The following is a 21,839-nucleotide window of genomic DNA, read 5'->3' on the forward strand; positions in this document are numbered from 1 at the left end:
TTATAATGAGGTTCATCATTTTTTGAAATGAATTAAAAAAAAAAAAAAAACATTCCAGCAATTTGGATTGCTTTATTTTAAAATTTTCCTTTTTACAGAACAAGTAACAAGAAAAAACACAACATGAACATTAAAATGGCAGGGAATGGAACCACTCGTTCACAAAGCATAGTCAGTGAATACGTCTACGGACTGATGCTGCGAGGGAGTTGTTGCTTGATGTAGCTTTGTAATGGATACAAGCTTGGTCCCTAGCTGACAAACTGTCACACTGATAAGAATATTATTTGATAATAATGTCTGAAATAAATCAGATGGAAAGTGTGATTATTACATTTAAATTTAAAACGCTGAAAGTATCAGTAGGGGTTTTTTTCCAGTTAAAACTTTTGACCAAATTAAACAGTTTTCTGATTACAGTGTTGAGATAACAGAAGAAAAAATAAGTTTCAGAAATTAAGTGGAACTTTTCAGAAAACATTTTATAATTCAGCATGTTCATATTAAAGCAAGTCTTCAAAGACTTAACTGTATCCAGAGAATTCTTATTTTTTTTTACTTAGCTATATTACATTTCACTGATACAAATATTTGTTATGTTTCTAATGGAAAATGTGATTAATACATTTAAAACAGTGAACTTTGTTTCCTCTGAAGTTTGAGTGTCTTTAGCACAGTTCAGACTTCACCAAATTGCAGATAAATAAATACAAAAACTCAGATTATAACATGTTACGGTTACATAAGAAAAACTGAAGCTACAGAAATTAATTAGAACATTTTCAAAAAGATTGTAATATTTAGCATGTTTGTTTTAAACTACTGCCCTAATGATTCAATTATTGCTTTGGAATACCCAGAACTGAGGTCCCATTACATTCCAATAAATAAGTAAAACAATGAAGAATTCACTGAAATCTTCCTCATAAATAGTGCCTTTAAATACAACGGTGATGGAGCAAGGTTCACGTTAATTTGGAACTGACACTAATTAAATGAAATGAAGTTAAGATGCAGCAGGATAAATGACATTTCATGCAATTCCTACAAAACAAATGTTAGCCACCTGGAACTCCTAGGTGCCACAAAGTGCAGCCATCATCAAGCTTCACATTACTCATTTCATATTCTGCAGTGATCACTGTGTTGCAGGTAAAATGTCACTATAGACTTTTGTCATTTGTTTTTTACATAACCCTGTTGCCTATGGGAAATGTTTAATCTGGACAGTGGTTTTCAAGACATTTAGCTCATGCTTGTTGCCTGCTAATTCATAACTTAAAAGAGTATCCCTCAAATGGAGAGGAGCTCCTCTCTGTGTGTGTGGCCTCCCTGTTAACATGGTGGTCCTGCCTCTTGATAGGTTTTGGTAGTGTCATCTGGAGAGCAGACCACAGGGCTGTGCGGATCTTCCTCGTGGTAGCAGCAAGGTCCTTCAGCGCAATGACCAACAACAGGGCGTCTATGAAACAGAAGCGAGTTAGGACTAGTGTTCATTTTGTCACTTATTTTTAATTTAGTCTTAGTCTTGTGCCAAATGTCCTTGTTAGTTTTAGTCATATTTAGTCATTCACATATCTTTTTTTGTTAGTCAAGTTTTAGTCGACTAAAAGTCTCGTCATTTTAGTCTAGTTTTAGTCAAAAGAGAACTCAAGGTATCTTAGTCAAGTTTTAGTCTTTTTTTTTAAATAAATTATTTCTGAGATTATTTCTGATAACCATTTCAGTCAAATAGTTACATAAAAATAAATTAGATAATGTAATATAAATATCGAGCCTCTTCCTTATTTCACCAGTAAATTCCTGTTAAACGACAAAAACAACCACTGCATGGGAAAAGGATATTTTACAATAACTTTGAATGCAGCACGAAGCTGGTGAGGCGTATTTCAAGTGAACGCAACATATGTGTTGTTTTTCAGACAACAGCAGCTGCAGACTGTCGTACGTCTCGGTGTTGGAATCCTCTCCAGTGAAATACAGACAAACTTTACACCGTTTAGGTGTCAGCATTTTAACCGTGTTTACTCCAGCTGCTAGCTAACGGTAGGCTAACGTTACATGCTGTACCTGCAAGTATAGTGTTAACTAGCGTCCCGTGCAGCGATGTTTCAGTTGACTCTAACGTCCGTTAATGAGCATCAGAGAGAAGCGCGGGCATTTAAGTGACACCGAAATCCGTGTTGCTATTCAGATAACGGTCGTTAAGGCACCGGTCGGTGCCGTATTAGCACCGGGTCTCGATACCCAACCCTAGTAACAGCTAAATATTCTATCTCATGATGAAAAAGTAGAGGCGATTGTAGACGAAAATGAAGAGAGATTTTATCTTAGTTTTTATTTTATGCAAAACATTTTAGTCTCGTCTTTTTTTGTCAACAATAATGCATGTTAATTTAGTCTTAGTCAGCGTTTTTGGACATTGGCGCAGTCTCGTCATCGTCTCGTCTTAGTCATGGAAAAAAAGGTCGTTGACGAACATATTTAGTCTCGTCTCGTCTGACAAAATTAACACTAGTTAGGACCGGCAGCATTTGAGAGAAAGAAACAGAGCTGTATAGTAACTAAGTACAACTACTTCACTACTCTACTTAAGTACTAAAAGGCTGTATCTGTACTCTACTGGAGTATTATTTTTTTCTCCTACTTCCACTTTTACTTGAGTACATAGTTTTTACTCCGATACATTTTTTATGTGCTGCATCGTTACTGTTGTGAATTCCTCACGCTACAAAGACTGTAGGTCACAGTGTGTGTGTACGTTAGTTACGTACGATTTTTTACGTAAGAAATCCCTGAGATCGCGTCGTGTTTCTTTTCATTACAATTGCCCGTTCAGAAGTCGGAGATGATGTAAGTTTGTACTCTTTCTATTTAGCTATTGTTGCAGCAGATTAATCTATTCCTGAGTTGTTTCAGTCTGCAGTGAGTCCTGAATGTTAACCGTTTGACCCTGTGATGTGAAGCTGCTAGTTTATCTGTATGTTGCTAGCTTGCTAACTTTCCTGTACATCACAGATATTACCAACTAGTGTGTGATACGTTTTTTGGGGCTTTAATCGTTACTGTGCTGGAGAGGATGTTCATTTTACTTGCACAGTGTGATAATTGTACATTTAATTTCAGTATTTGTTAATACTTGTTATTTTAATATAATATACTTAATGTTTGTTAATTCCTTTGGCTACAGCCTTGGCTAAACATTTGAAATAATATAAACAATATGATATTCAAACTTTTGACTGCTTTCTTTAATAACTAAATAACACAGTACTTGCCTTTTACTTTCAGTACTTGAGTAGTACATTTCAAAATAAACTACTTGCAATACTTAAGTACAAAAAAATGTTGAATACTTTAGTACTTATACTTAAGTGTGGTGCTTAAAGAGCACTTCTACTTAAGTCACTTTTTTGATAGAGCACTTGTACTTTTACTCAAGTATGGGTCTCTAGTACTTTATACACCTCTGGAAAGGAACATATGCCTACCATTGCCAATGAGTTACCTTTGTCCTCTGTGAAATGGGCTCTCTGCCGCTGGTGTTTGGACATGCTGGCAATCTCCTCCTTGCGTCTTGCCTGGGCGATGCAAATAGCCATATGATACCTGTTCAGTGCCGTGTGGATGCTCATATGGAGGGGAGTGTTGCACAGACACTCCATTCTATCCAGAAGGCTTGCTACCTGCAACACACCAACGCAATCAACCCTTATATTCCCCCCTCAGTCTTAGAAATTCATTTCTTAATGTGGTATTCTACAAACACGGACAAAGTGCTTACAGAATAACAAGCCATCATATAAACATAACTTCACAGAAATAGAAAATATATCAACAAGATATTACAAAAGTTTACATTAACTGTTTGCCTTAATGAGGTCTTAGTTGTACTGTGTGTGTAAGTATGGTTTTTATTCAGGGTCCAAACTGATTTTCCTTTTTTTTAACAAACCTCCAGGAGACTGCATTAAAGGGAAGTAGTTTTCTCTTGATAACACTCATGGGTGTGCAAAATAAAATTGCAAATATCACCTTCAGAACATAACAGGGCTGCTGTGACACAATCCACCTGTAGATGGCAGTATGGAAGCAATTGATTCAGGCGTCTCACCCTTGCTTGTTCTCTCATCTGATTAACAATGAGGTGGTCCACTCTTGTGGGATTTGGTGGAGTTTTGGGTAGGTTAATGTTGGCCACTGCTGCAATTCTTTTACCAAGAAATGTCTTGGTAATGATGACCTCTGTCTAAAATAAAAAAAATAAAAAAGTGAGAACAAGGCATCCCATAACTAACAAAAGTGAAAATACTGTATATTCATAATTCGCAGAGCTTATCTAAACATAAATGGGGTGATAAAATGTTTGTATTTATGACAGAAAATCAGACTTCGAAAGCATACCCTTTTTCTCTCCCGCTCCAAACTCCTCCACTGCTCATAACACTCGTCCAGGTAGAAGTAGAGCTGGATCACAGGTCCTCCTTGATTCATCACCATTGAAGTTGTCATGGCTGAAGCCATGCCATGATAAGTGCTCTCTCCTCTGCAGGTCATCGTGTCACTAACATAGGGGTTGAAAGCTGCAGACTCATTGGCTGACATCCTATCACCCACATCCATGCCAGGAACACCACTTCCATAGGCCAGTGTGGATCTAGAGCTGAAGTTAAAGGAGTTGATGGGCACGCTGGAGTACCTTCTGGGGTCATTCACAGGATACATCAAAGGAGTGAGGTGCTGTGTATTCCCTACACTGACCATGCTGTTTTCTCCATCAAATCTCTGAGACTGCATGCTCCCCACGTGGTCAATGTACGGGTTTTGTTTCTTATCTCCCCCTCTCATGTTAGAGTTGGTTAGGGGTCTTGTGGAGAAGACTTCTCCTAGAAAGCCAGACATATGCATCCTCTTCTTTTCCCTCTGCATCTGTGGCTTGAGCTTGCTCTGTATCAGGCCCTGCTGGATGTGATGCTTTGAATACTGGTTCATGCCTACGTTAATAGGGAGTGAAGTGTTCTCTCTGTGCATGATCAGGTTGCTTTGGTATTGGTTTGGACGGTTTAAAGATGCAGAGAATGGCTTGGGTGGCTGGAAGTATTCTGTGTTTTGTGGGCTGAAACCAGATAGATCTTGAAAGGCATCGCGCTTAAATGTTTGTTTCCTCACTCCACCATTTCTTTGCATCTGCACTGTCCCAAATTCTCCCACCAGCTGCTTTTGGGTCTGAATTGCAGGAGTACTCTGTGTTGACATTGCAGGACTAGTGATTTTCCATTGTTCGGCCATGCTGTCTTCATGGTGCGTGCCCACTGTTGGCCTGTGATTGTTTGGGAAGTCTCCATGACATAAACTATCATGCTCACCAGCCATGAACGACTGAAAACTGCTGACCAGTTGATTAATGTCTTGTGGCCCATACTGCTCATTACTGGTGGGCTTTGCGCTGCTCTGGATGTACTGGTCTTCATAATAAGGATGAAAGCATGGGCTGTTCATTTCGCTTTGAGGTCTAAAGCCATTACTGGGGTCAGGGAAATTATTCATAGGCTGATTATTTCCTCTCTCAGCTGGCATTTTGTCATATTTGCTTTGTTGTACCTGTGACAAGTAGGTGTGTCCTGTGTTGGGTATTGGTAGACCTGGTGGCAGTTTCTGAGGACGGAGGGTGTGGCTGTCCCTGTCTCCATTAGGCAAATTAAAAAGCCATTGTTGATTGGTAGAAAGGCCATTGGACTGTTGATACAACTCTTCAACATCTTTGTCCACTGACTGTCCCTGTGCTTTACTTAAAGCCTCACGGGATACATAGTTTGGAGGAAAGGTAGGGTTATGTTGCGTTTTAGCCTCTGATTGAAAATACTGTAGCAGTTCTTCTCTCAATGTCTTTGGAGACCAGACAGGATTACATGTGGGTAGGGTGCTGAAAGAAGAATCAAGGACTTTCTTTAATGTTAGTGTTTAGAAAACTACTACAACATATATGAAATATATTCTTTTTTTATTAAATGTAGATTCAAAACTACAGATATTTATTTTTGGCTGTTCATTAGCCATAAATCACACAATACTTACTGTTATATATACCCGACTCTACAATGTGAAAACCTTAAAGGTCCAATGTGTAGGAATTTCTCCCATTTAGCGTTGAGATCATATATTGCAATCAACTCTCTCGCACCACGCAGTTCAAAGTAGGGCTGAACGATTTTTGAAAATATTGTAATTGCGATTTTTTCCTCAAATATTGCGATTGCGATTCGATATTCGATTATTTTTTTAAGCTCTTTGTCTTCTGTATTATTCAACAAAGACAAACAATAAATCATTGTATAGTATGAACAACACACAATTACACACTAGACAGTTAAATAAGTAAAAACACATACATACATACATATATATATATATATATATATATATATATATATATATATAACATATATACATACATACACACACACACACACACACACACACACATATATTTTTTTACAGTGCACAGAGAGGAGCTGCCTCCAGCCCCTCCCCCTCGTGAAGTTGCGTGCCGACACCGTCAACACTGCACTTGCTCAGAGAGGCTATCGTTACGTTAGTTGCTGTGGTCTTGCCGTGGGATTAACTGTACTAATAAAACCGTTGAAACACCGCGGCCACGCTGCTGTGAAAGCTCCCCAAACCGTCATTTATCAGTCTGATTGTTACCCCTCTCAGTGGCAGCTCCTCCACCCATATCTTTATATCTTTATAACGGAGCTAACCGCTAACCGGAGCTAACCGCTAATCAGAGCTAGCTCGTTGCCAACCGAGCCTTCAGTTCTGCGTGCCTGTATCCATTAACTGCATGTATGGACTCGAGCCCAAACAAAACCCTTCATTTTATTAAAATGGCTGTAAAAGTTTTAAACTTCAACTCAGAATTGTTTGAATGACAGAGATCAGCTCAAGGTACAGTGTAGCGTTAGCGTGCTAAGTTGATGCTTTCTCTGCGTAGTGCAAACTGATTTGCTCTTGCGAGTCATCAAATCGAGACCAAATCGCAGCCTTTGCGATTAGGAAATCGCGTTTTAACATATCGCGATATTATCGCAAATGCAATTAATCGTTCAGCCCTAGTTCAAAGTACGTATTACAGCTACAGTAGCCTTCACGCTTCAAAAAGCCGGTCTCTTGCTGTTTTCAATATCCTTTTTCTGGGCGAAGAAGAAGACTTCTGTTCCTGAAATGTGGATTTTGAATACGTGTGGTCCTCCATGTTTCCTTCTTCAAACTTGCCGGGGCCGGGAAGCTACGATACCCATTAGCAGCACCTGTGAGTTTATCATGTGACAGCGATAACACGAAAGGCGGAGCAGTATGTCCTGTAGGTCCCTTACCGGCTAACGTATTTCAAGATGGCGCATGAATATGGAGCGTCTACCCCAGTTTATGCGAATGCAAATGTAAAATTTCAAGCAGAAAGGAATACTTGGAATTGATGGTGGTGGTAAATATTCATGAAAAAGGACAAGTTTGTGAACGGGCAACACAGATTTTGATAATGAACAACTAAACACGTTACTAGGGGTGCACCGATCCGACTTTTTCAGTCCCGATACCGATACCGATGCCAGGGCTTTGTGTATCTGTCGATACCCGATACCGATCCGATACCGTTAAGGAAATAATAATAAACTGTATACCTTCCACATTACACCTTCCTTCCACCATGTGGAAGACACTAAAGGCACCAGACCTTCCTAACTAAACATTACTTTCCTAACTAAGACAAAATAACATAGATGTAATGTATTGAATTCTTATTTATTTGTTATTTAAAAAACAATTGTGCATTCAAATTAAAAATATAATGTAATCAAACTTCTTAAAATAAATTTAAATACATAATAATGGGCCATCAATAATGGGCCACCTTTATATAGGTTTATAATGGCTTATTCTACTGTCAGGAGTACATAGAATATCACAAAAACATGTTAATGTCATCATGTTTACTAAAAGCTTTGATTAAGGGTTTGCTTTGCTCCACGACATTATACAATAAATTTGTATGAAGGGGAATCCATGAAACAGTTACAGAAGCTAAACTATTTGTATTGTGCAAACTGCAAAGTAGTAAAAAACTCAAATCGAATGAATAGCCAACAACTTTAACACCGTTTCCCTTTCAAAACTAAATAGTTGTAAGCTAGTACTGTATAACCACTACCTTGGCCACAGGTAAGTTAGGTTATAGTAGTGGGGGACTGAACGGAGCTCCGCTGTCAGCCTCCTTCGCTGTTTGAATAATGTTAGTAGGTTGGCGGACGTATTTCAGCGAGGCGAGACATCTTAAATCCAGAGTTTTAATCATTGCTCCGAACCCGTCTTTCTCAACGGCCTGTAGCGGGACCGGAGGTGGATTGCGTTCATAACGTTGCTCCACTGCATGCTTGAAGTGACAGGTCTTTAACGTTAGCGCAGTAACGTTAGCACGGCTGAGTAACGTTAGAGCGACGGGCAACAACCGTGGCTAAATTATGTCCGATTTGTTAGAAAGAAAAAAAACTTGGGAACAACAGACGGCTCCTCTCTTGAGCACACGTTGTTCTAGTGTATCTCCGGTCTTTCTTCATCCTCTAGCTAACTTTCTTCTAGGTTCTTGTGCAGTAGCGACCGTAGCCTCTCCCAGCTTAACAGACTGTTCTGCTACCTGGCTAGCTAGGCTAGCAGCTCTAATGTTACCCAGCATGCCATTCGGCGGTGTAGCTACATTTGTAAATGTAAAATTATTAGTGTTAGAAACTGTTTAAGACTTTTTTCAAATTTTTTTTTGTTTTTTTTTTTTTTTTTTTTAAGAGAGTTAGTTGTGGGTTTTTTTTTTTAAAAAAATTTTTTTTATTAATTGTTGTGTTATAAAGTTACTACCATGAGTGAGAAGGGTACGCAGTTAACAGGGGCCCTGGTGCTGCGACGGAGTGTTAAAAAACAAAAAACTGATCCAGCTATTTTTGCAATATCGGGGCCGATATCCGATCCTAATATCGGATCGGTGCACCCCTACACGTTACACACTGGACCTTTAAACCCCGACATACCCTTCACTGTAGTAGCTGTCCTGTGAATCTGCTTCATCCAAAATGTTGGACACTAGACCCTGTAGATCAGTCTCTCCGTCACAGCTAGTATTATCAGTGGGCTTTCTGCAAGGAAAAGAAAACATGTCTCTAGAATTGCACTCTTTACATTCATTTTAGAGTATGGCTGACAACTTTCTTTATTTTTCTTCCACAATAAGACTTGCACCCAGTACATTATACTAAAGATGTCACGAGAACCAATACTTTGCACCCAAGTCGATGCCAAAATTCTGAAAACGTAACAGTACTTGTTTTTCTAGGTATCAAAGATGCAATTCTTCCGGACCTGACGTGGGAAGCATATATACGACTACAACTGTTGTAGTCGGCCGCTAAATGCCAAAGAATAAGAATGCCTACTGACACGGAAGAACAGTGCAGTGAACAGCTAATCATCTTAGGCAGTAAGCTTCTGGCTTTACCGTACATTGACGCAAACGGCTTTCACAAGTTCATCTGAAACTTCCGAACTGCAAGTAGTCTGTTTCTCTCTGCCATTGTTTTTCACATACAGCCTAATGTTAGCTATGAAAGCTGACATTATATATATATATATATATATATATATATATATATATATATATATATATATATATAACTGCATAATTTCAGTTAAAAGTTAACTTTTTTTAACTTAAAAAAAGTGTCCCCAAGTGTTATCCTTGTTATACTTATCCTGAAATACATTTAAAGGAGTTAAGAAATGCAGAATTTTACTAGTATTGGTATTGACTACTTAATTCCTGTGACATTCTTACATTTAACTACCTCTGAATAACAGAATAAAATCCCAAACCTATTTGATTAGACAGAATAGCAGTGTGATTGCCCTAACATAGTTGAAAATGAATACCTGCTTTTAATGCTGTTCTGGGCACAATTGATAAGGCCATAGGGATCATCATGAGCATTGTGAGACCAGGGCATGTAGGATGCTGTGTTCTGTTCCTGTAGTGAGACACTGGGGGTAGCCATGGAGGGCAATGCCACATTGTTTCCACTGGCCTGAAAAAGAGAGAAGCGTAGGTTACTCAATCTGAAGATCGCCTGAAAAAAAAACGTTACTACTCTATTTTTCTTCCTCACACAAAGCAGATTGATGCACATTACAGAATACACAAACCAGACAATTAAAGCTGTAATGATAGTTCCTCAATCAATTAGTCAATTGGTAAATGATGAATCAGCAACTATTTCGATAATAAAGAAATAAATTAAATTGTAAGAATTGGCTGCTTTTTTGTTTAATACTATTGTAAATGTGTATATTTTGGTTGGTCAGACACAAATTTCAATATTTTCTGGTATTTTCACAGGCCACACGATTAATTGAGAAAATAATCAATAGTTCGTTCCAGCTTCAAAGTTAATAATCACACAAAAAATACCATTAAGGGTATACTTATTGTCCCAAATTCCCCCATACAATGTCCTTAATTATGAACCTGCTAAACCACCTGTGCTGTTTAACAGGTGTTTTATAGTAATTAATGTGCGCATGACAAGTTTGCCATTCAAAAAGTCATTTATTAAGTCATTTAGTTGCAAATGTGCATTATTTACAAGCTAAAAAATGGCAGGGCGACCCCGTTCTTCGGAAACAATTGTGGCAAATGAGGCCAAATGTTTTCCCAGCACTAATACACTAAGTTGCCACAATTTACAGTTTGGCCTAAAGAAATCATGATAGGCCTACTTGCCTAACCCCCACCCCTCAAAACTCGTTTTATAAACACTACGGCACTATTCCGGCCGCACCCCGACCCAGTTACGAACGGCTCTGCTACTCCAGACCAACCGAAGCACTTGGTACAAGCACATGGGTATCGCTACGTCTGGGAGGGATTCTGACTTGGAGGCAGTCATAATCCCGCAGATGGTAGCTTTATGGTTGCTTTGGGACACTAAATTTTTTTGGAAAAATAATAAACTAACCTGTCTCAAATAAGACCCTCATCATTTGGGACACTCAGTTTTTGGAAAACAAAATAATAATAATAATAATAAACTAACCTGTCTCAAATAAGACCCTCATCATTTGGGACACTCAGTTTTTGGAAAACAAAATAATAATAATAATAATAATAAACTAACCTGTCTCAAATAAGACCCTCATCATTTGGGACACTCAGTTTTTGGAAAAAAAAAGAAATAATAATAAACTGACCTGTCTCAAATAAGACCCTCATCATTTGGGACGCTCAGTTTTTGGAAAAAAATAAAAAATAAAATAAACTAACCTGTCTCAAATAAGACCCTCATCATTTGGGAGACTCAGTTTTTCGAAAATAATTTGGGACACTAAACTGCACCCACCATTAAGTAAATTTTTGCTATGAACTGAGATTAAAAAAATAAAAAATAGGTCTTCACATTAGATGATACAATGGTTTTCCACCATTCATTGCACCATTAACTCCTAATACAGGTATGTGGATACTGCTGCAAATATGCCATATTTTAAAAATACCATAGCCATGACCCTAAAAGCATAACGTTACTTACCTGACGCTGGTATGTAGGAAAGAGTGAGTTTGCAAATGTCCTCTGATGCCCGTCAAAGGCCATTCTGAACTCCCTTGAACTTGAACTGATTCTTTAGCTACTCCATTCACGTTACTGCTCTGGCAAAACACAAGGTACTCGTTGTTAATATGTGATATAACCATATGTAGTAGATTTGGGATAACACAGAAATTATTATCTTAACGTTACTGCTATTTCAGAGAAAGGAAATAACTTCGCCGCTAATGTTAACGTTAGTGGATTCAAGTGGATTCATGTAGCTAATGTAAGCTAGCAAGCTGCTATGCTGCCTTGGCTAATTTGGACTAAACTTTCACCCATACTCAAACTGCTTCCCTGCCAGTCAAATGTGGTAACTTTGCTAACACAAACCAAGACATCCGAGTAAAATACAGGATAAGCCTACCTGCGAAAGTAACGTTAACGTCAACTTTTGGAGTTAAACAATTTTCTTCACTGTCCGTACATTATCCCCAACTGCTCTCGTGACCCCCTCTGCTCGCCCCCACAGAAGTTCGATGTTGCCCTCGCGACATGAGCTTACATTGGCTATTTTTCGTCCAATTGACATCAAGCAGTAGATCCAAGCGCATAGCAACCGTTAATATAATCTATGGTAGCCTATGATATCCGTGGGTATCCGTATGGTATCGCACCCTCCCCCACCTCAGGCCATTGTGTAGTAGGCCTACCTTATTTTTACTTTTTGAGTGGTATGTGATTTTGGACACAGCCTGCGTAGTACACAATGGCCTAAATCGACACAGGTGGTCCTGCTATTATGCCCACCTGGAAGTTATCCATATGGTATGCATATATTTGAAGACATAATTGTGTACACTATTATTTCTTTATTTTTTGTTGGTTTATTATACTAGACATAATTTTTTTTTTTTACTTCAATGACTTTCCATTGCATTGTAATGATTGCATTATTTGCATTATTTGTATACTTTTATTCCAATTCAGTTCTGTTCAGCTTTTTTTCACTTCCGTTTAATTGAAGATTCAGGTCAAATAAAATGCATTTCACTACAACTTAAAAAAAACAACTTAAAAAAATAAATTTTACGAAAGTTAGTACACAATTACTACATAGGCCTACATGAAGATACAAGCGATTAACAATGAATAATCCAACACCAGTTTGATTGATATTCCCTTGAGTCCACAATAATAATAAAAAAAAACATTTAGCAAAATAGAAGAAGAAACAATTGATATTTTATTAAAACAACCCAAGTTGATATTCCCTGGATTCCACAACAAAACATGGGAAGGTCTACCCCCTCTCTTCCTCCTCCCATAAACATTAGACTACTCCAAGGGGAATTTGAAAGTCTGCTTGGGCCACGCAATCCAGCTGTGGAGCTGGAAAGTTTGACAATATTATCAAAAAGACGACCAGTGCAAAAGCGACATTACCTTCAAAATAAAAGCATACACTTAGTCAAATTTACACACTTGGCATATACAAGGTAATAAGAATATTACCTTTTCTTAGAATTAGATAACATCATTGCCACAAGGTAATAAGAATATTACCTTTTCTTAGAATTAGATAACATCATTGCCCTTAACTAAAAAATTATATGATGCTGTATTTAATTGTTCATGTAATGTATAAATCAATACGTACTGGATTGATGAACGCAATTGATATAAATACATTATTAATATTATTTTTATTTTTTATTATATTACTACTCTTATTATTGTAGTAGTCTAGTTATAGTAGTAGTAGTAGTAGTAGTAGAAGTAAGAAGTGGCTAGTAGTAGGCATTACAATTAACTTTCGGGTTCACATAGGTTTTAGCTTAGTAGCCATCAAACAAAATTATAACAATATAAATAAATATTAGTTGTTTATTATATTAAATATTTGTGCAATGCCGGTCACTTAATGGCATACAATTCTACAGATGGCATATTCGTCATTTTCACGTTTATTTTGATAGCTGTTACCGGAAGTTATGTTTGATATTGTGGCTGCCTTGATGGTGTTGAGGGAACAGGAGTTGTGGAAAAGAAAAAAGTCAGCCAACAGCGTTCAAAGCGGAGACCAATGCAGTCAGAGAGCAGCGTTCAGGTTTTCACCAGCTTTTTCCCCCTTTGTAAGTTATTCACTCTCAGTAGTTGCTTGCAGAACTGATATGGGACATACTAAACAAGTTTACAGTAATTAATCGGGCTGAAATTGCTGTCTTAAACTTTGGAAGATGATTTTTTGGAAGACTGTTGCACTCCTACTGCCTCTGCTGATATCAGCCCAGCATCAAGGGGACAACGGAATAGTCGTCCCGGAGCATGGATTTTGCCAGCCGATTTCAATACCTCTGTGCACGGACATAGCCTACAACCAAACCATCATGCCCAATTTAGTGGGCCATTACAACCAGGAGGACGCAGGGCTCGAGGTGCACCAGTTTTACCCTCTTGTAAAGGTACAGTGCTCGCCGGAGTTGAAATTTTTCCTGTGCTCCATGTATGCGCCTGTGTGCACAGTTTTGGAGAAGGCCATTCCTCCCTGCAGGTCAATCTGCGAGAGAGCCAAGCAGGGCTGCGAGGCTCTCATGAACAAGTTTGGCTTTCAGTGGCCGGACCGACTGCGCTGTGAGAACTTCCCCGTGCTGGGAGACGGACAGATCTGTGTGGGCCAAAATGATTCCTCTCCCGCGACCGTCACACCCATCACGCCTGTCCGGGGGGCCCAGGACTTCACCACGGCACCCTCACATAGGCCTTTCCGCTGCCCGCCTGTTCTCAAAGTACCCGCATATTTGAATTATAAGTTTTTAGGGGAGAAGGACTGTGCAGCTCCCTGTGAGCCCTCAAGGAGCGGTGGGAACATGTTTTTCAGTGACAAAGAGATTCATTTCTCCCGCATATGGATTCTGGTCTGGTCTGTGCTTTGTTGTGCATCTACATTATTCACAGTAACCACCTATTTAGTTGACATGCAGCGCTTCAGATACCCTGAGCGACCTATCATCTTCCTGTCTGGCTGCTACACTATGGTGTCCATAGCCTACATAGCTGGCTACTTCCTGGGAGACAAAGTGGTGTGCAATGACGGCTTCAGCCCAGAAGGCTATAAAACTCTGGTCCAAGGCACCAAAAAGGAAGGTTGCACCATCCTCTTCATGATGCTCTATTTCTTCAGCATGGCCAGCTCCATCTGGTGGGTCATCCTGTCTCTCACCTGGTTCCTGGCAGCAGGTATGAAGTGGGGCCACGAGGCCATTGAGGCCAACTCTCAGTATTTTCACCTGGCAGCCTGGGCGGTGCCAGCCGCCAAGACCATCAGCATCCTGGCCATTGGGCAGATCGAGGGTGATGTGCTCAGCGGTGTCTGCTTCGTCAGTCTCAACAGCCTGGCCCCTCTACGAGGCTTTGTGTTGGCCCCTCTCTTCATTTATCTCTTCATCGGTACCTCTTTCTTGCTGGCCGGCTTCGTGTCACTGTTCCGAATCCGCACCATCATGAAACACGATGGCACCAAGACGGAGAAGCTGGAGCGACTGATGGTGCGGATTGGGGTATTCAGCGTGCTCTACACCGTCCCTGCTACCATTGTTATTGCCTGCGTCTTCTATGAGCAGGCCTTCCGCCCTCACTGGGAGCGCAGCTGGGTCAGCCATAACTGCAGAAGCCTGGCCATCCCGTGCCCTGTGCAGACCGGGCCCCGCATGACTCCAGACTTTACTGTCTACATGATCAAGTACCTGATGACACTGATAGTGGGTATCACCTCTGGTTTCTGGATCTGGTCTGGAAAGACTCTACACTCCTGGCATAAGTTTTACACAAGGCTGACAAATGGCAAACATGGAGAGACCACTGTGTAGAATAAAGGGGCATCCAAATGTTGCTGGGACTAATTTGTGTATTGTTACCTGTTGCTCATGTGATAGGTAAGTAGCACAGTGAGTAGCCATAGGGTCTTACAGCATTTTGTATTCACCTCAGCTTTATAGCCACACATGCATGCCAAACTGAGGGTCAGGGTTTGACAAAAGGGCAAGCTGGATAAACAAGGACTGAGTCTGACTGTCTGAACAAATAACAAGCATGGCTACGGATGCCATGTGCTGAAATGCTCTCCCTCCCCCTCTCTTAAAGCCACCATAAGCTCAAGGCGAGTGATGATCCAGCAGCCACGAGCATAGAGAACAAGGGAAAGAATGCGGTGGAAGAGTGGCAGTTTATTCTCTCTGTTAACATTTCAAATGTAATTAAATGAAATTGTAAATAGTATTTGTAAAAACCCGAAATTATATATTTGTATTTATAGAAAGTAAATACTTTTCCTTATCTGTCAGTGTACCTGCTTTACTTTTGCACCGTAAGAACGCCACATGCCTGAAATCTAGACATGCTCCTTTTTTATTATTATTATTAATTACTGGTTATGAATAACATTGTTTTTTTATGCATTAAAAGAACATTTCAGTCAATTGGATGATATCCAAGAAGCTTTTTCAGTTTACCCCACTGTACTGTCACTCGTTTTTGCTGAGACTCTGCAAAATCTGCACATATAATCAAAATTATGATCAAATTACTTCAAACTACATGCTTGATTTTAGTTCAAAAGGGAGAACTGAATTGTTTTTCTTTACTTTTTCCCTTGCTAATGTTCAGTGTTCTTCAATAATTAAATAATGTTGTGATAACAAGTTACTTTCTTTGATCAAAGAACAGCCATGTTGTTTTCTCAAGTGGGTGAGGATTGTGTCACACCTGAACATCTGTTGCCTCAGAGTGTCAGGCAACAGTAAAAGAGATTTTTTGAATTCTTTATGGAAGTGAGCTTCTTACACAAGACTGTGGCCCTCTGGGAAATACAAGGATCGAGTTCATACTGAGACAACTGAACGCACCTCTCCCGTTATAATCACTCAAATTCTCAAAATATTCTGAAATATTTCACATCTACGTGTTTTGTGTCCGAGAAACTGGTGGCAAGCTGTATGAATGCTTCCTCACACATGTACACCAACATCGCCTTCAAGTGTTAAACAAAACAAGAAACCTTTTTTTAGCCTGTTGTAAGAGAGGGCTCGGTTAAATCAACAAGAGTCATCTGGCAAGAAAAGTCAGTGCTGTTGCATAGGTGTGACGGTGTGACCCTGCCTGTCTGTTTGGGGAAGGGAAAACAAGGGTGTTCAGGTTTGCTGTAGTGTTACTTCTCTGGAGCTACTGTTGCTCTGTGCCAAGTTGGAATCCCCCAAGCCATGGAACTGAACCTTCACTGCTGTGATGTCATGAAGTAGATGGGTGTGTTGGAGAAAGTTGATCCTCTTGCCTCAGAGCGAACGCTTTGGGCTAGAAGCAGGCGTTCGAACAATTGCACGCACATACAGTACAGTATTGTGTGCATTTGTATTGTTACTGAAACGGTAAGACACATAATCACTATATTAGGCTGTGGCTCTCTAGGTTACAGTATAGTCACTGACACAAGCATATAGCAGAGCCTTTATGGACCTCTTACATCGCATGACCTGTTGGACGCAATGATGTTTGTCTTTCTTGTATCCGTATCTAGGGGTTGAATAAAGAAATGTTGTAATAACAGATAGGTAAGAAGAGTGATTAAAGGTAGAAACAGATACTCCGAGGGGGACCATAAATCTACTCTCTTACACCCCCTCTGCCTCCACCCTCATTCCCTCTCTCTGCTCAGATGAATGGGGGGAATGCGAGTGAGTCAGTGGAGCAGTGCTGGGCCTTTGCCTAGTGACAGACAGTCTCCTGTGTGCTGCTCACTTCAAAGCGCCGCTGAAACCTGACTTGCTCCTTGTAAACAGTGCCGCCTGGCCCGAAGGCCCACTTCCTGCGCTTAACTCAACTTAATGGCTTGTTTGTTTGGCTTTGCACCGAAGCAAAGAAACGAATGAAGAGCGAGAGAATGAAGAGAAGCGGCATGGGGTGGGGTGCTGGTGGTAAAGGGATTGTTTTAGGGTTTAGGGGAGGAGGGGGTTTGGAGAGCATGATGGAACATTTGGTAGTATTTGGTTGCTTTTGTCTTTCTCCAGGGAAAATCAGCAAAGAGAGGGAGAAAAGAAGAAAACAAATGAGGAGACGTCACTGTGATTTTGTGGATCTTTCAACTGAAACTTTGAATCTCAGACCGTTAAACTAAATGGAATCAGATGCTCTGCATTAAAGTTATGCCAGGAAAAAAAGCTTTTCACAAAGTAATTTTCTCTCAGTAAATCTTAATGAGTTGTGTGTGTGTGTGTTTTTATATAAACATTACCTGGTGGACTTCTCAATACATGCAGAGAACTGTAAGACATCCAGGTTTATAATTAAGACATCTACTGTATCAAACTATTTACATGAAGAGGTGGTAGCTGTCTAAAGTAGATCCTTGTCTCTTTCATGTCGTTGCCCAGTTTTTCAGTGTCAGCCGTCTCCCATGTTGTTGATCTCATATCTTAAATCTCGCATGCAGACGTTTCCTGCTTGCTTAAAGGCAAGAAGGGACAAGCCGAGGATTGGGGGTAAGACAGGAAGAACGCTCCTGGAGTTGATGTGATGTCGCTCTTATTGGGATAAGACCTTGACATGTTAGAAAGGGATCGTGTTGTTAGTCACAAGCGCCAGTGTTCTCCCAGTTGCTGTGGAGCCTTTCTTTTAATGTATAAAACATTATATCATGCCTATGAATGGGGTTTGCAAACACACAAAGGAAATCAGGATTGAGGAAAAGAGAAAAAAAAAAAGAAAGAAAAAGAAACTACCAAGACATGTAGTAAGTCTGTTTCTAATCAAATCTTGGCACAAACTCAAGAAGAACTCATGCTCTGATGGCTAACACTGGATTAGTTGCAGTCATACATTATCCTAACCATAGGCGAGCAGCTGAGATTTTCCAGAGCACATACTATATCTATCTGTCTCGCTCTCCCTTGAAATCTCAACAGGAAGTGCAATATGTTCTTTCTCCTCCTATCATTGCTTTCAAAGGCGGCCACTGTGAGTGGGATGGAGCGTAACAAGTTGGCAGGAGACCGAAGGTTTAAATGTGCATTTCAGTTTCTGACTTTGATTCAGGGCCTCAAGCCATAAATACTGGTGCTGACAGTCACCATGAGGAGGTGTCCTGCTTTTCTCCATTTATCTTTTGTCCACTAAAATCCCTTTTTTTAAAAAAAATCTTGACAGCCGTGTTACTCTTGTTGAATTCAGAGCCATATTTTTCACTGAAAAGTATATATCATACCACAGTTGTTTTTACTGTTGAAAAACTACAAAATGAAATTTATCTTAAGGAATTTATTTCTTTTAATAACACTATGATGATTTGTCCTCCTATCTCTTTAAGGCTTGCATCATGCCTTACAGATGTCCAGCTGTTACTAAATCACTAAACAGATATTGTACCTTTTTGCCTAAATACTCAGATCAACATGCAGGCTTCATATTGGAGCAGAGAGCAAATATAGTAGAAATTGTGGAAAGGAGTTCAGCCCATCATGCGTTCTAACTTTGCATTCTTGGTGGTTCATTTTCATGCCTCAGGCACACCATTTGTCTGGGATTGTATTGCTCATAAGTGCACGGACCACTCAGGGGTGGCTTTGACAAGGTAACAAGGCTGGTAGGGGCTACTAACTCTGCAATGTTAGGGGAGTTTATTTGCCCTCTGTCCTGGAGGGCGAGGGTGCGCTGTATCAGGGTAGAAAATGAGGGAGTGCCTCGGAGCCTCTCCAGCTGCTGAGCAGAGAGGTGCCGACAGCTGCGTGACAGATATTTTGGGAGCCTGCAGCACGCCTGGGATAATAATGGGCTTGATTGGGAGGAGTGTGTGTGTGTGTGTGTGGAGGGGAGGGGAGGGAATGGTTAATGTGCATCCAGACACCACAGTGTGTACACAACCGTGTCACTCTCGTAAACTTTCGGGGTGATGGTGCAAGTAGAAAATGACAGCACGAGTAGGGATGAAGTGTCTGGTGTTTTAAGCTACTGCTTGTTTTACATTTATTGTAATTTGATGACGGTTTATTAGGTTGCAAAGTTTGAGCTGAGCAGCCATAGAAACTAGACAAGCGTTTACCTGTTAAAATATTATTATCAGAGTATATTATCATGCAAACCCCCTGCACAATAGTTTGGTATAACAATATCTGTGGTTCTCAGACATGAAGCTACCGAGATGGATCACCTTTCAGAGTATGCAAACATTGATAGCCCAAAGCATTCTGTTCGATGTGTCATGTTTCATCCATGTCTTGTAATGAATAGTATGTTGTACACAACTTTGTATGACTATTCTGTCATAATTTTACCTATATGTATAGACATTTACAATATCAGTAGATATAATGGCACCTTTATTAAATTTAATTTGAAACTCTTGGACCTGCAACCTGACCAGTCTTCTCACCTCCTGCACAGTGTAGAGTGGGCCAAAGGGAGTTTTGTAGGCTAGTTATTCTTTATCCATATTTGAACGCATCACAGGCTAAAAAGTGAGTCTAGAAAGCCACACAATTCAACAGCTGTGCAAGTAATCACTGAGCGTTTAATTGATGAGTCAATTAACCCCCTGCAGATACATTACATGGCAGTAAAATCCTTCTTATTGGCCCGTTAATGCAATGATACGGCACTCTGAACACCTGCATTTCCAGGTAAACAAGCTATGTTACACAGAACTACGAAGCTTTAATCCAGTCTGTGGCCATAGTGACTCTCCCGTGGGCCCCAGAAAGGCCTCAGGCTTTGACGATGACTTATTGAGTCGGCTCCTCTCTGGCGAGCGCCCCCCCTGTTTTAATGGAAGCGCTCTTAACAGCACTTCTGAGGAATTTACAGCCCTGGCCCCGTCGCTCTCTCGTCCAGGAGAGGAAGGGAAGCACACTGCAGCCTTGTCTCTACAGAGCCAGCAGTGGAAATGTACAGCTTCAGGCAAGGTGGCAGCAGAGCTCCTGTGTGAGCGTGTGTGTGTGTGTGTGTGTGTGTGTGTGTGTGTGTTTGTGTGTGCCCATCTGTCTCTCTATATCTGTGTGTGTATGTGTTCACTTGGCTGTATGTGCTTTCTGAGCTTGTGTTCATGTTTGTAATCCAAGTGAATGAGTGAGTGGTTGAAGGAGGGCTCCAGTTCTGTAGGTTCTCTCTGTAATTTCACTCTCTGCACAGCGTAATCGCTTCCATGTGGGCCCTCACCAACGAGAGTGGTGGAGGGGCCTCATTGCAAAGGTGGGAGTTAAACACATCGACTCATACAGGCTCACAAATGCTCTCTCTCATGGAAAAGGACTGCCAAGGACTGTAACATTTTCACTAATGTAACAGAAGGCCAGAAGATTTAATTATTCTTTGGTGAGGTTATTAAAAATGATATCTGACTGGGTCTTACTTTAATCCAGTGTAATGTAATTTTTGAAGGATTTTTAGAGTTGGATTCAAGAACAGAAAAATACTGTGCATAACATGTTTTGCCATCAAACCACAAATATGTAATGTCTCAGACCTTTGTGCAAACAAGATACAATCTTTATATTCCAATCTCTCCCTTTGTAAAATAGCAGGAAGGCCGGTATTTCTACTTTATGCTCATTAGTGATTTCCTTTAGGGATATTGAGGAGTATATTGGTTTTCCTTTGCATCCTGTGTTTATTTGGCTCCCACTACACTTCACATGTTAAACTGTTGGCCTGGGATGCCCCGAGGACTGCTGGGCCAGACAGTCACGGTCAATGTGTGAAACCAACAGAGCGGAAAACAGGTCATTTTGCACAACATGGTCAGCATTTAAAGACACCTCCGCAGAGCTCATTTGCCATTTCAGCCGCAGAGACGAGAAACTATAAAAAGGTACAAGAAATCCTGATATGAGAGAGATGGTATTTTAGGAAGTATGTACAAGTCAGAAAATGCAAAGACATGGACGGTGATCTGAACTGAGACTGAGTTCTAAAGTCAACATTTGGAGTTCAAGCATTTGATTCAAAGATCTGCTTACAGTAATAAGTAATGTTAATATTGATATGGTGAACAACACCCCCTGCTGTTTCAGCTCATGTACTGCTACAATGCACTCTCTTTAGCACACAAGTTAAGCATACAAATAAAGCATGATTAAATTGTCCCTTAGCATTAAAATATGCAGATAGTTGGTGTCCTGTTGTGACTTTGCATAAATCAATGTTTACATGTTGGATGAGTTTTAGTTTGAC

At 40.2% G+C, this 21,839-nt stretch overlaps 2 protein-coding genes across 3 annotated transcripts; one reads left to right on the top strand and one right to left on the bottom strand.

Moving 5' to 3' along the window:
* Positions 1-52: 52 nt before the first annotated feature.
* On the bottom strand, positions 53-12,207 carry moto (minamoto). 2 transcript variants are annotated; one of them, XM_039825202.1, is made up of 8 exons: positions 12,052-12,207; positions 11,625-11,738; positions 9,973-10,124; positions 9,078-9,182; positions 4,405-5,923; positions 4,115-4,249; positions 3,509-3,686; positions 53-1,462 (listed from the first exon to the last, which is right to left on the bottom strand). In XM_039825202.1, the coding sequence occupies exons 2-8, from the start codon at positions 11,685-11,687 to the stop codon at positions 1,272-1,274; spliced, it is 2,343 nt and encodes a 780-aa protein (XP_039681136.1). In that variant the 5' UTR covers positions 11,688-11,738; positions 12,052-12,207; the 3' UTR covers positions 53-1,271. The 2 variants fall into 2 exon arrangements, with proteins under 2 accessions (XP_039681136.1, XP_039681135.1); XM_039825201.1 differs by having other exon boundaries at positions 11,625-11,743.
* A 1,451-nt stretch (positions 12,208-13,658) lies between these two features.
* Positions 13,659-16,102, top strand: fzd2 (frizzled class receptor 2). Its single transcript, XM_039823668.1, has one exon. It carries the CDS (start codon positions 13,865-13,867, stop codon positions 15,491-15,493), a length of 1,629 nt encoding a protein of 542 aa, XP_039679602.1. The 5' UTR covers positions 13,659-13,864; the 3' UTR covers positions 15,494-16,102.
* The last annotated feature ends 5,737 nt before the right edge of the window (positions 16,103-21,839 follow it).

Source organism: Perca fluviatilis, chromosome 15 (assembly GCF_010015445.1).
Source record: "Perca fluviatilis chromosome 15, GENO_Pfluv_1.0, whole genome shotgun sequence".
NCBI lineage: Eukaryota > Metazoa > Chordata > Actinopteri > Perciformes > Percidae > Perca > Perca fluviatilis.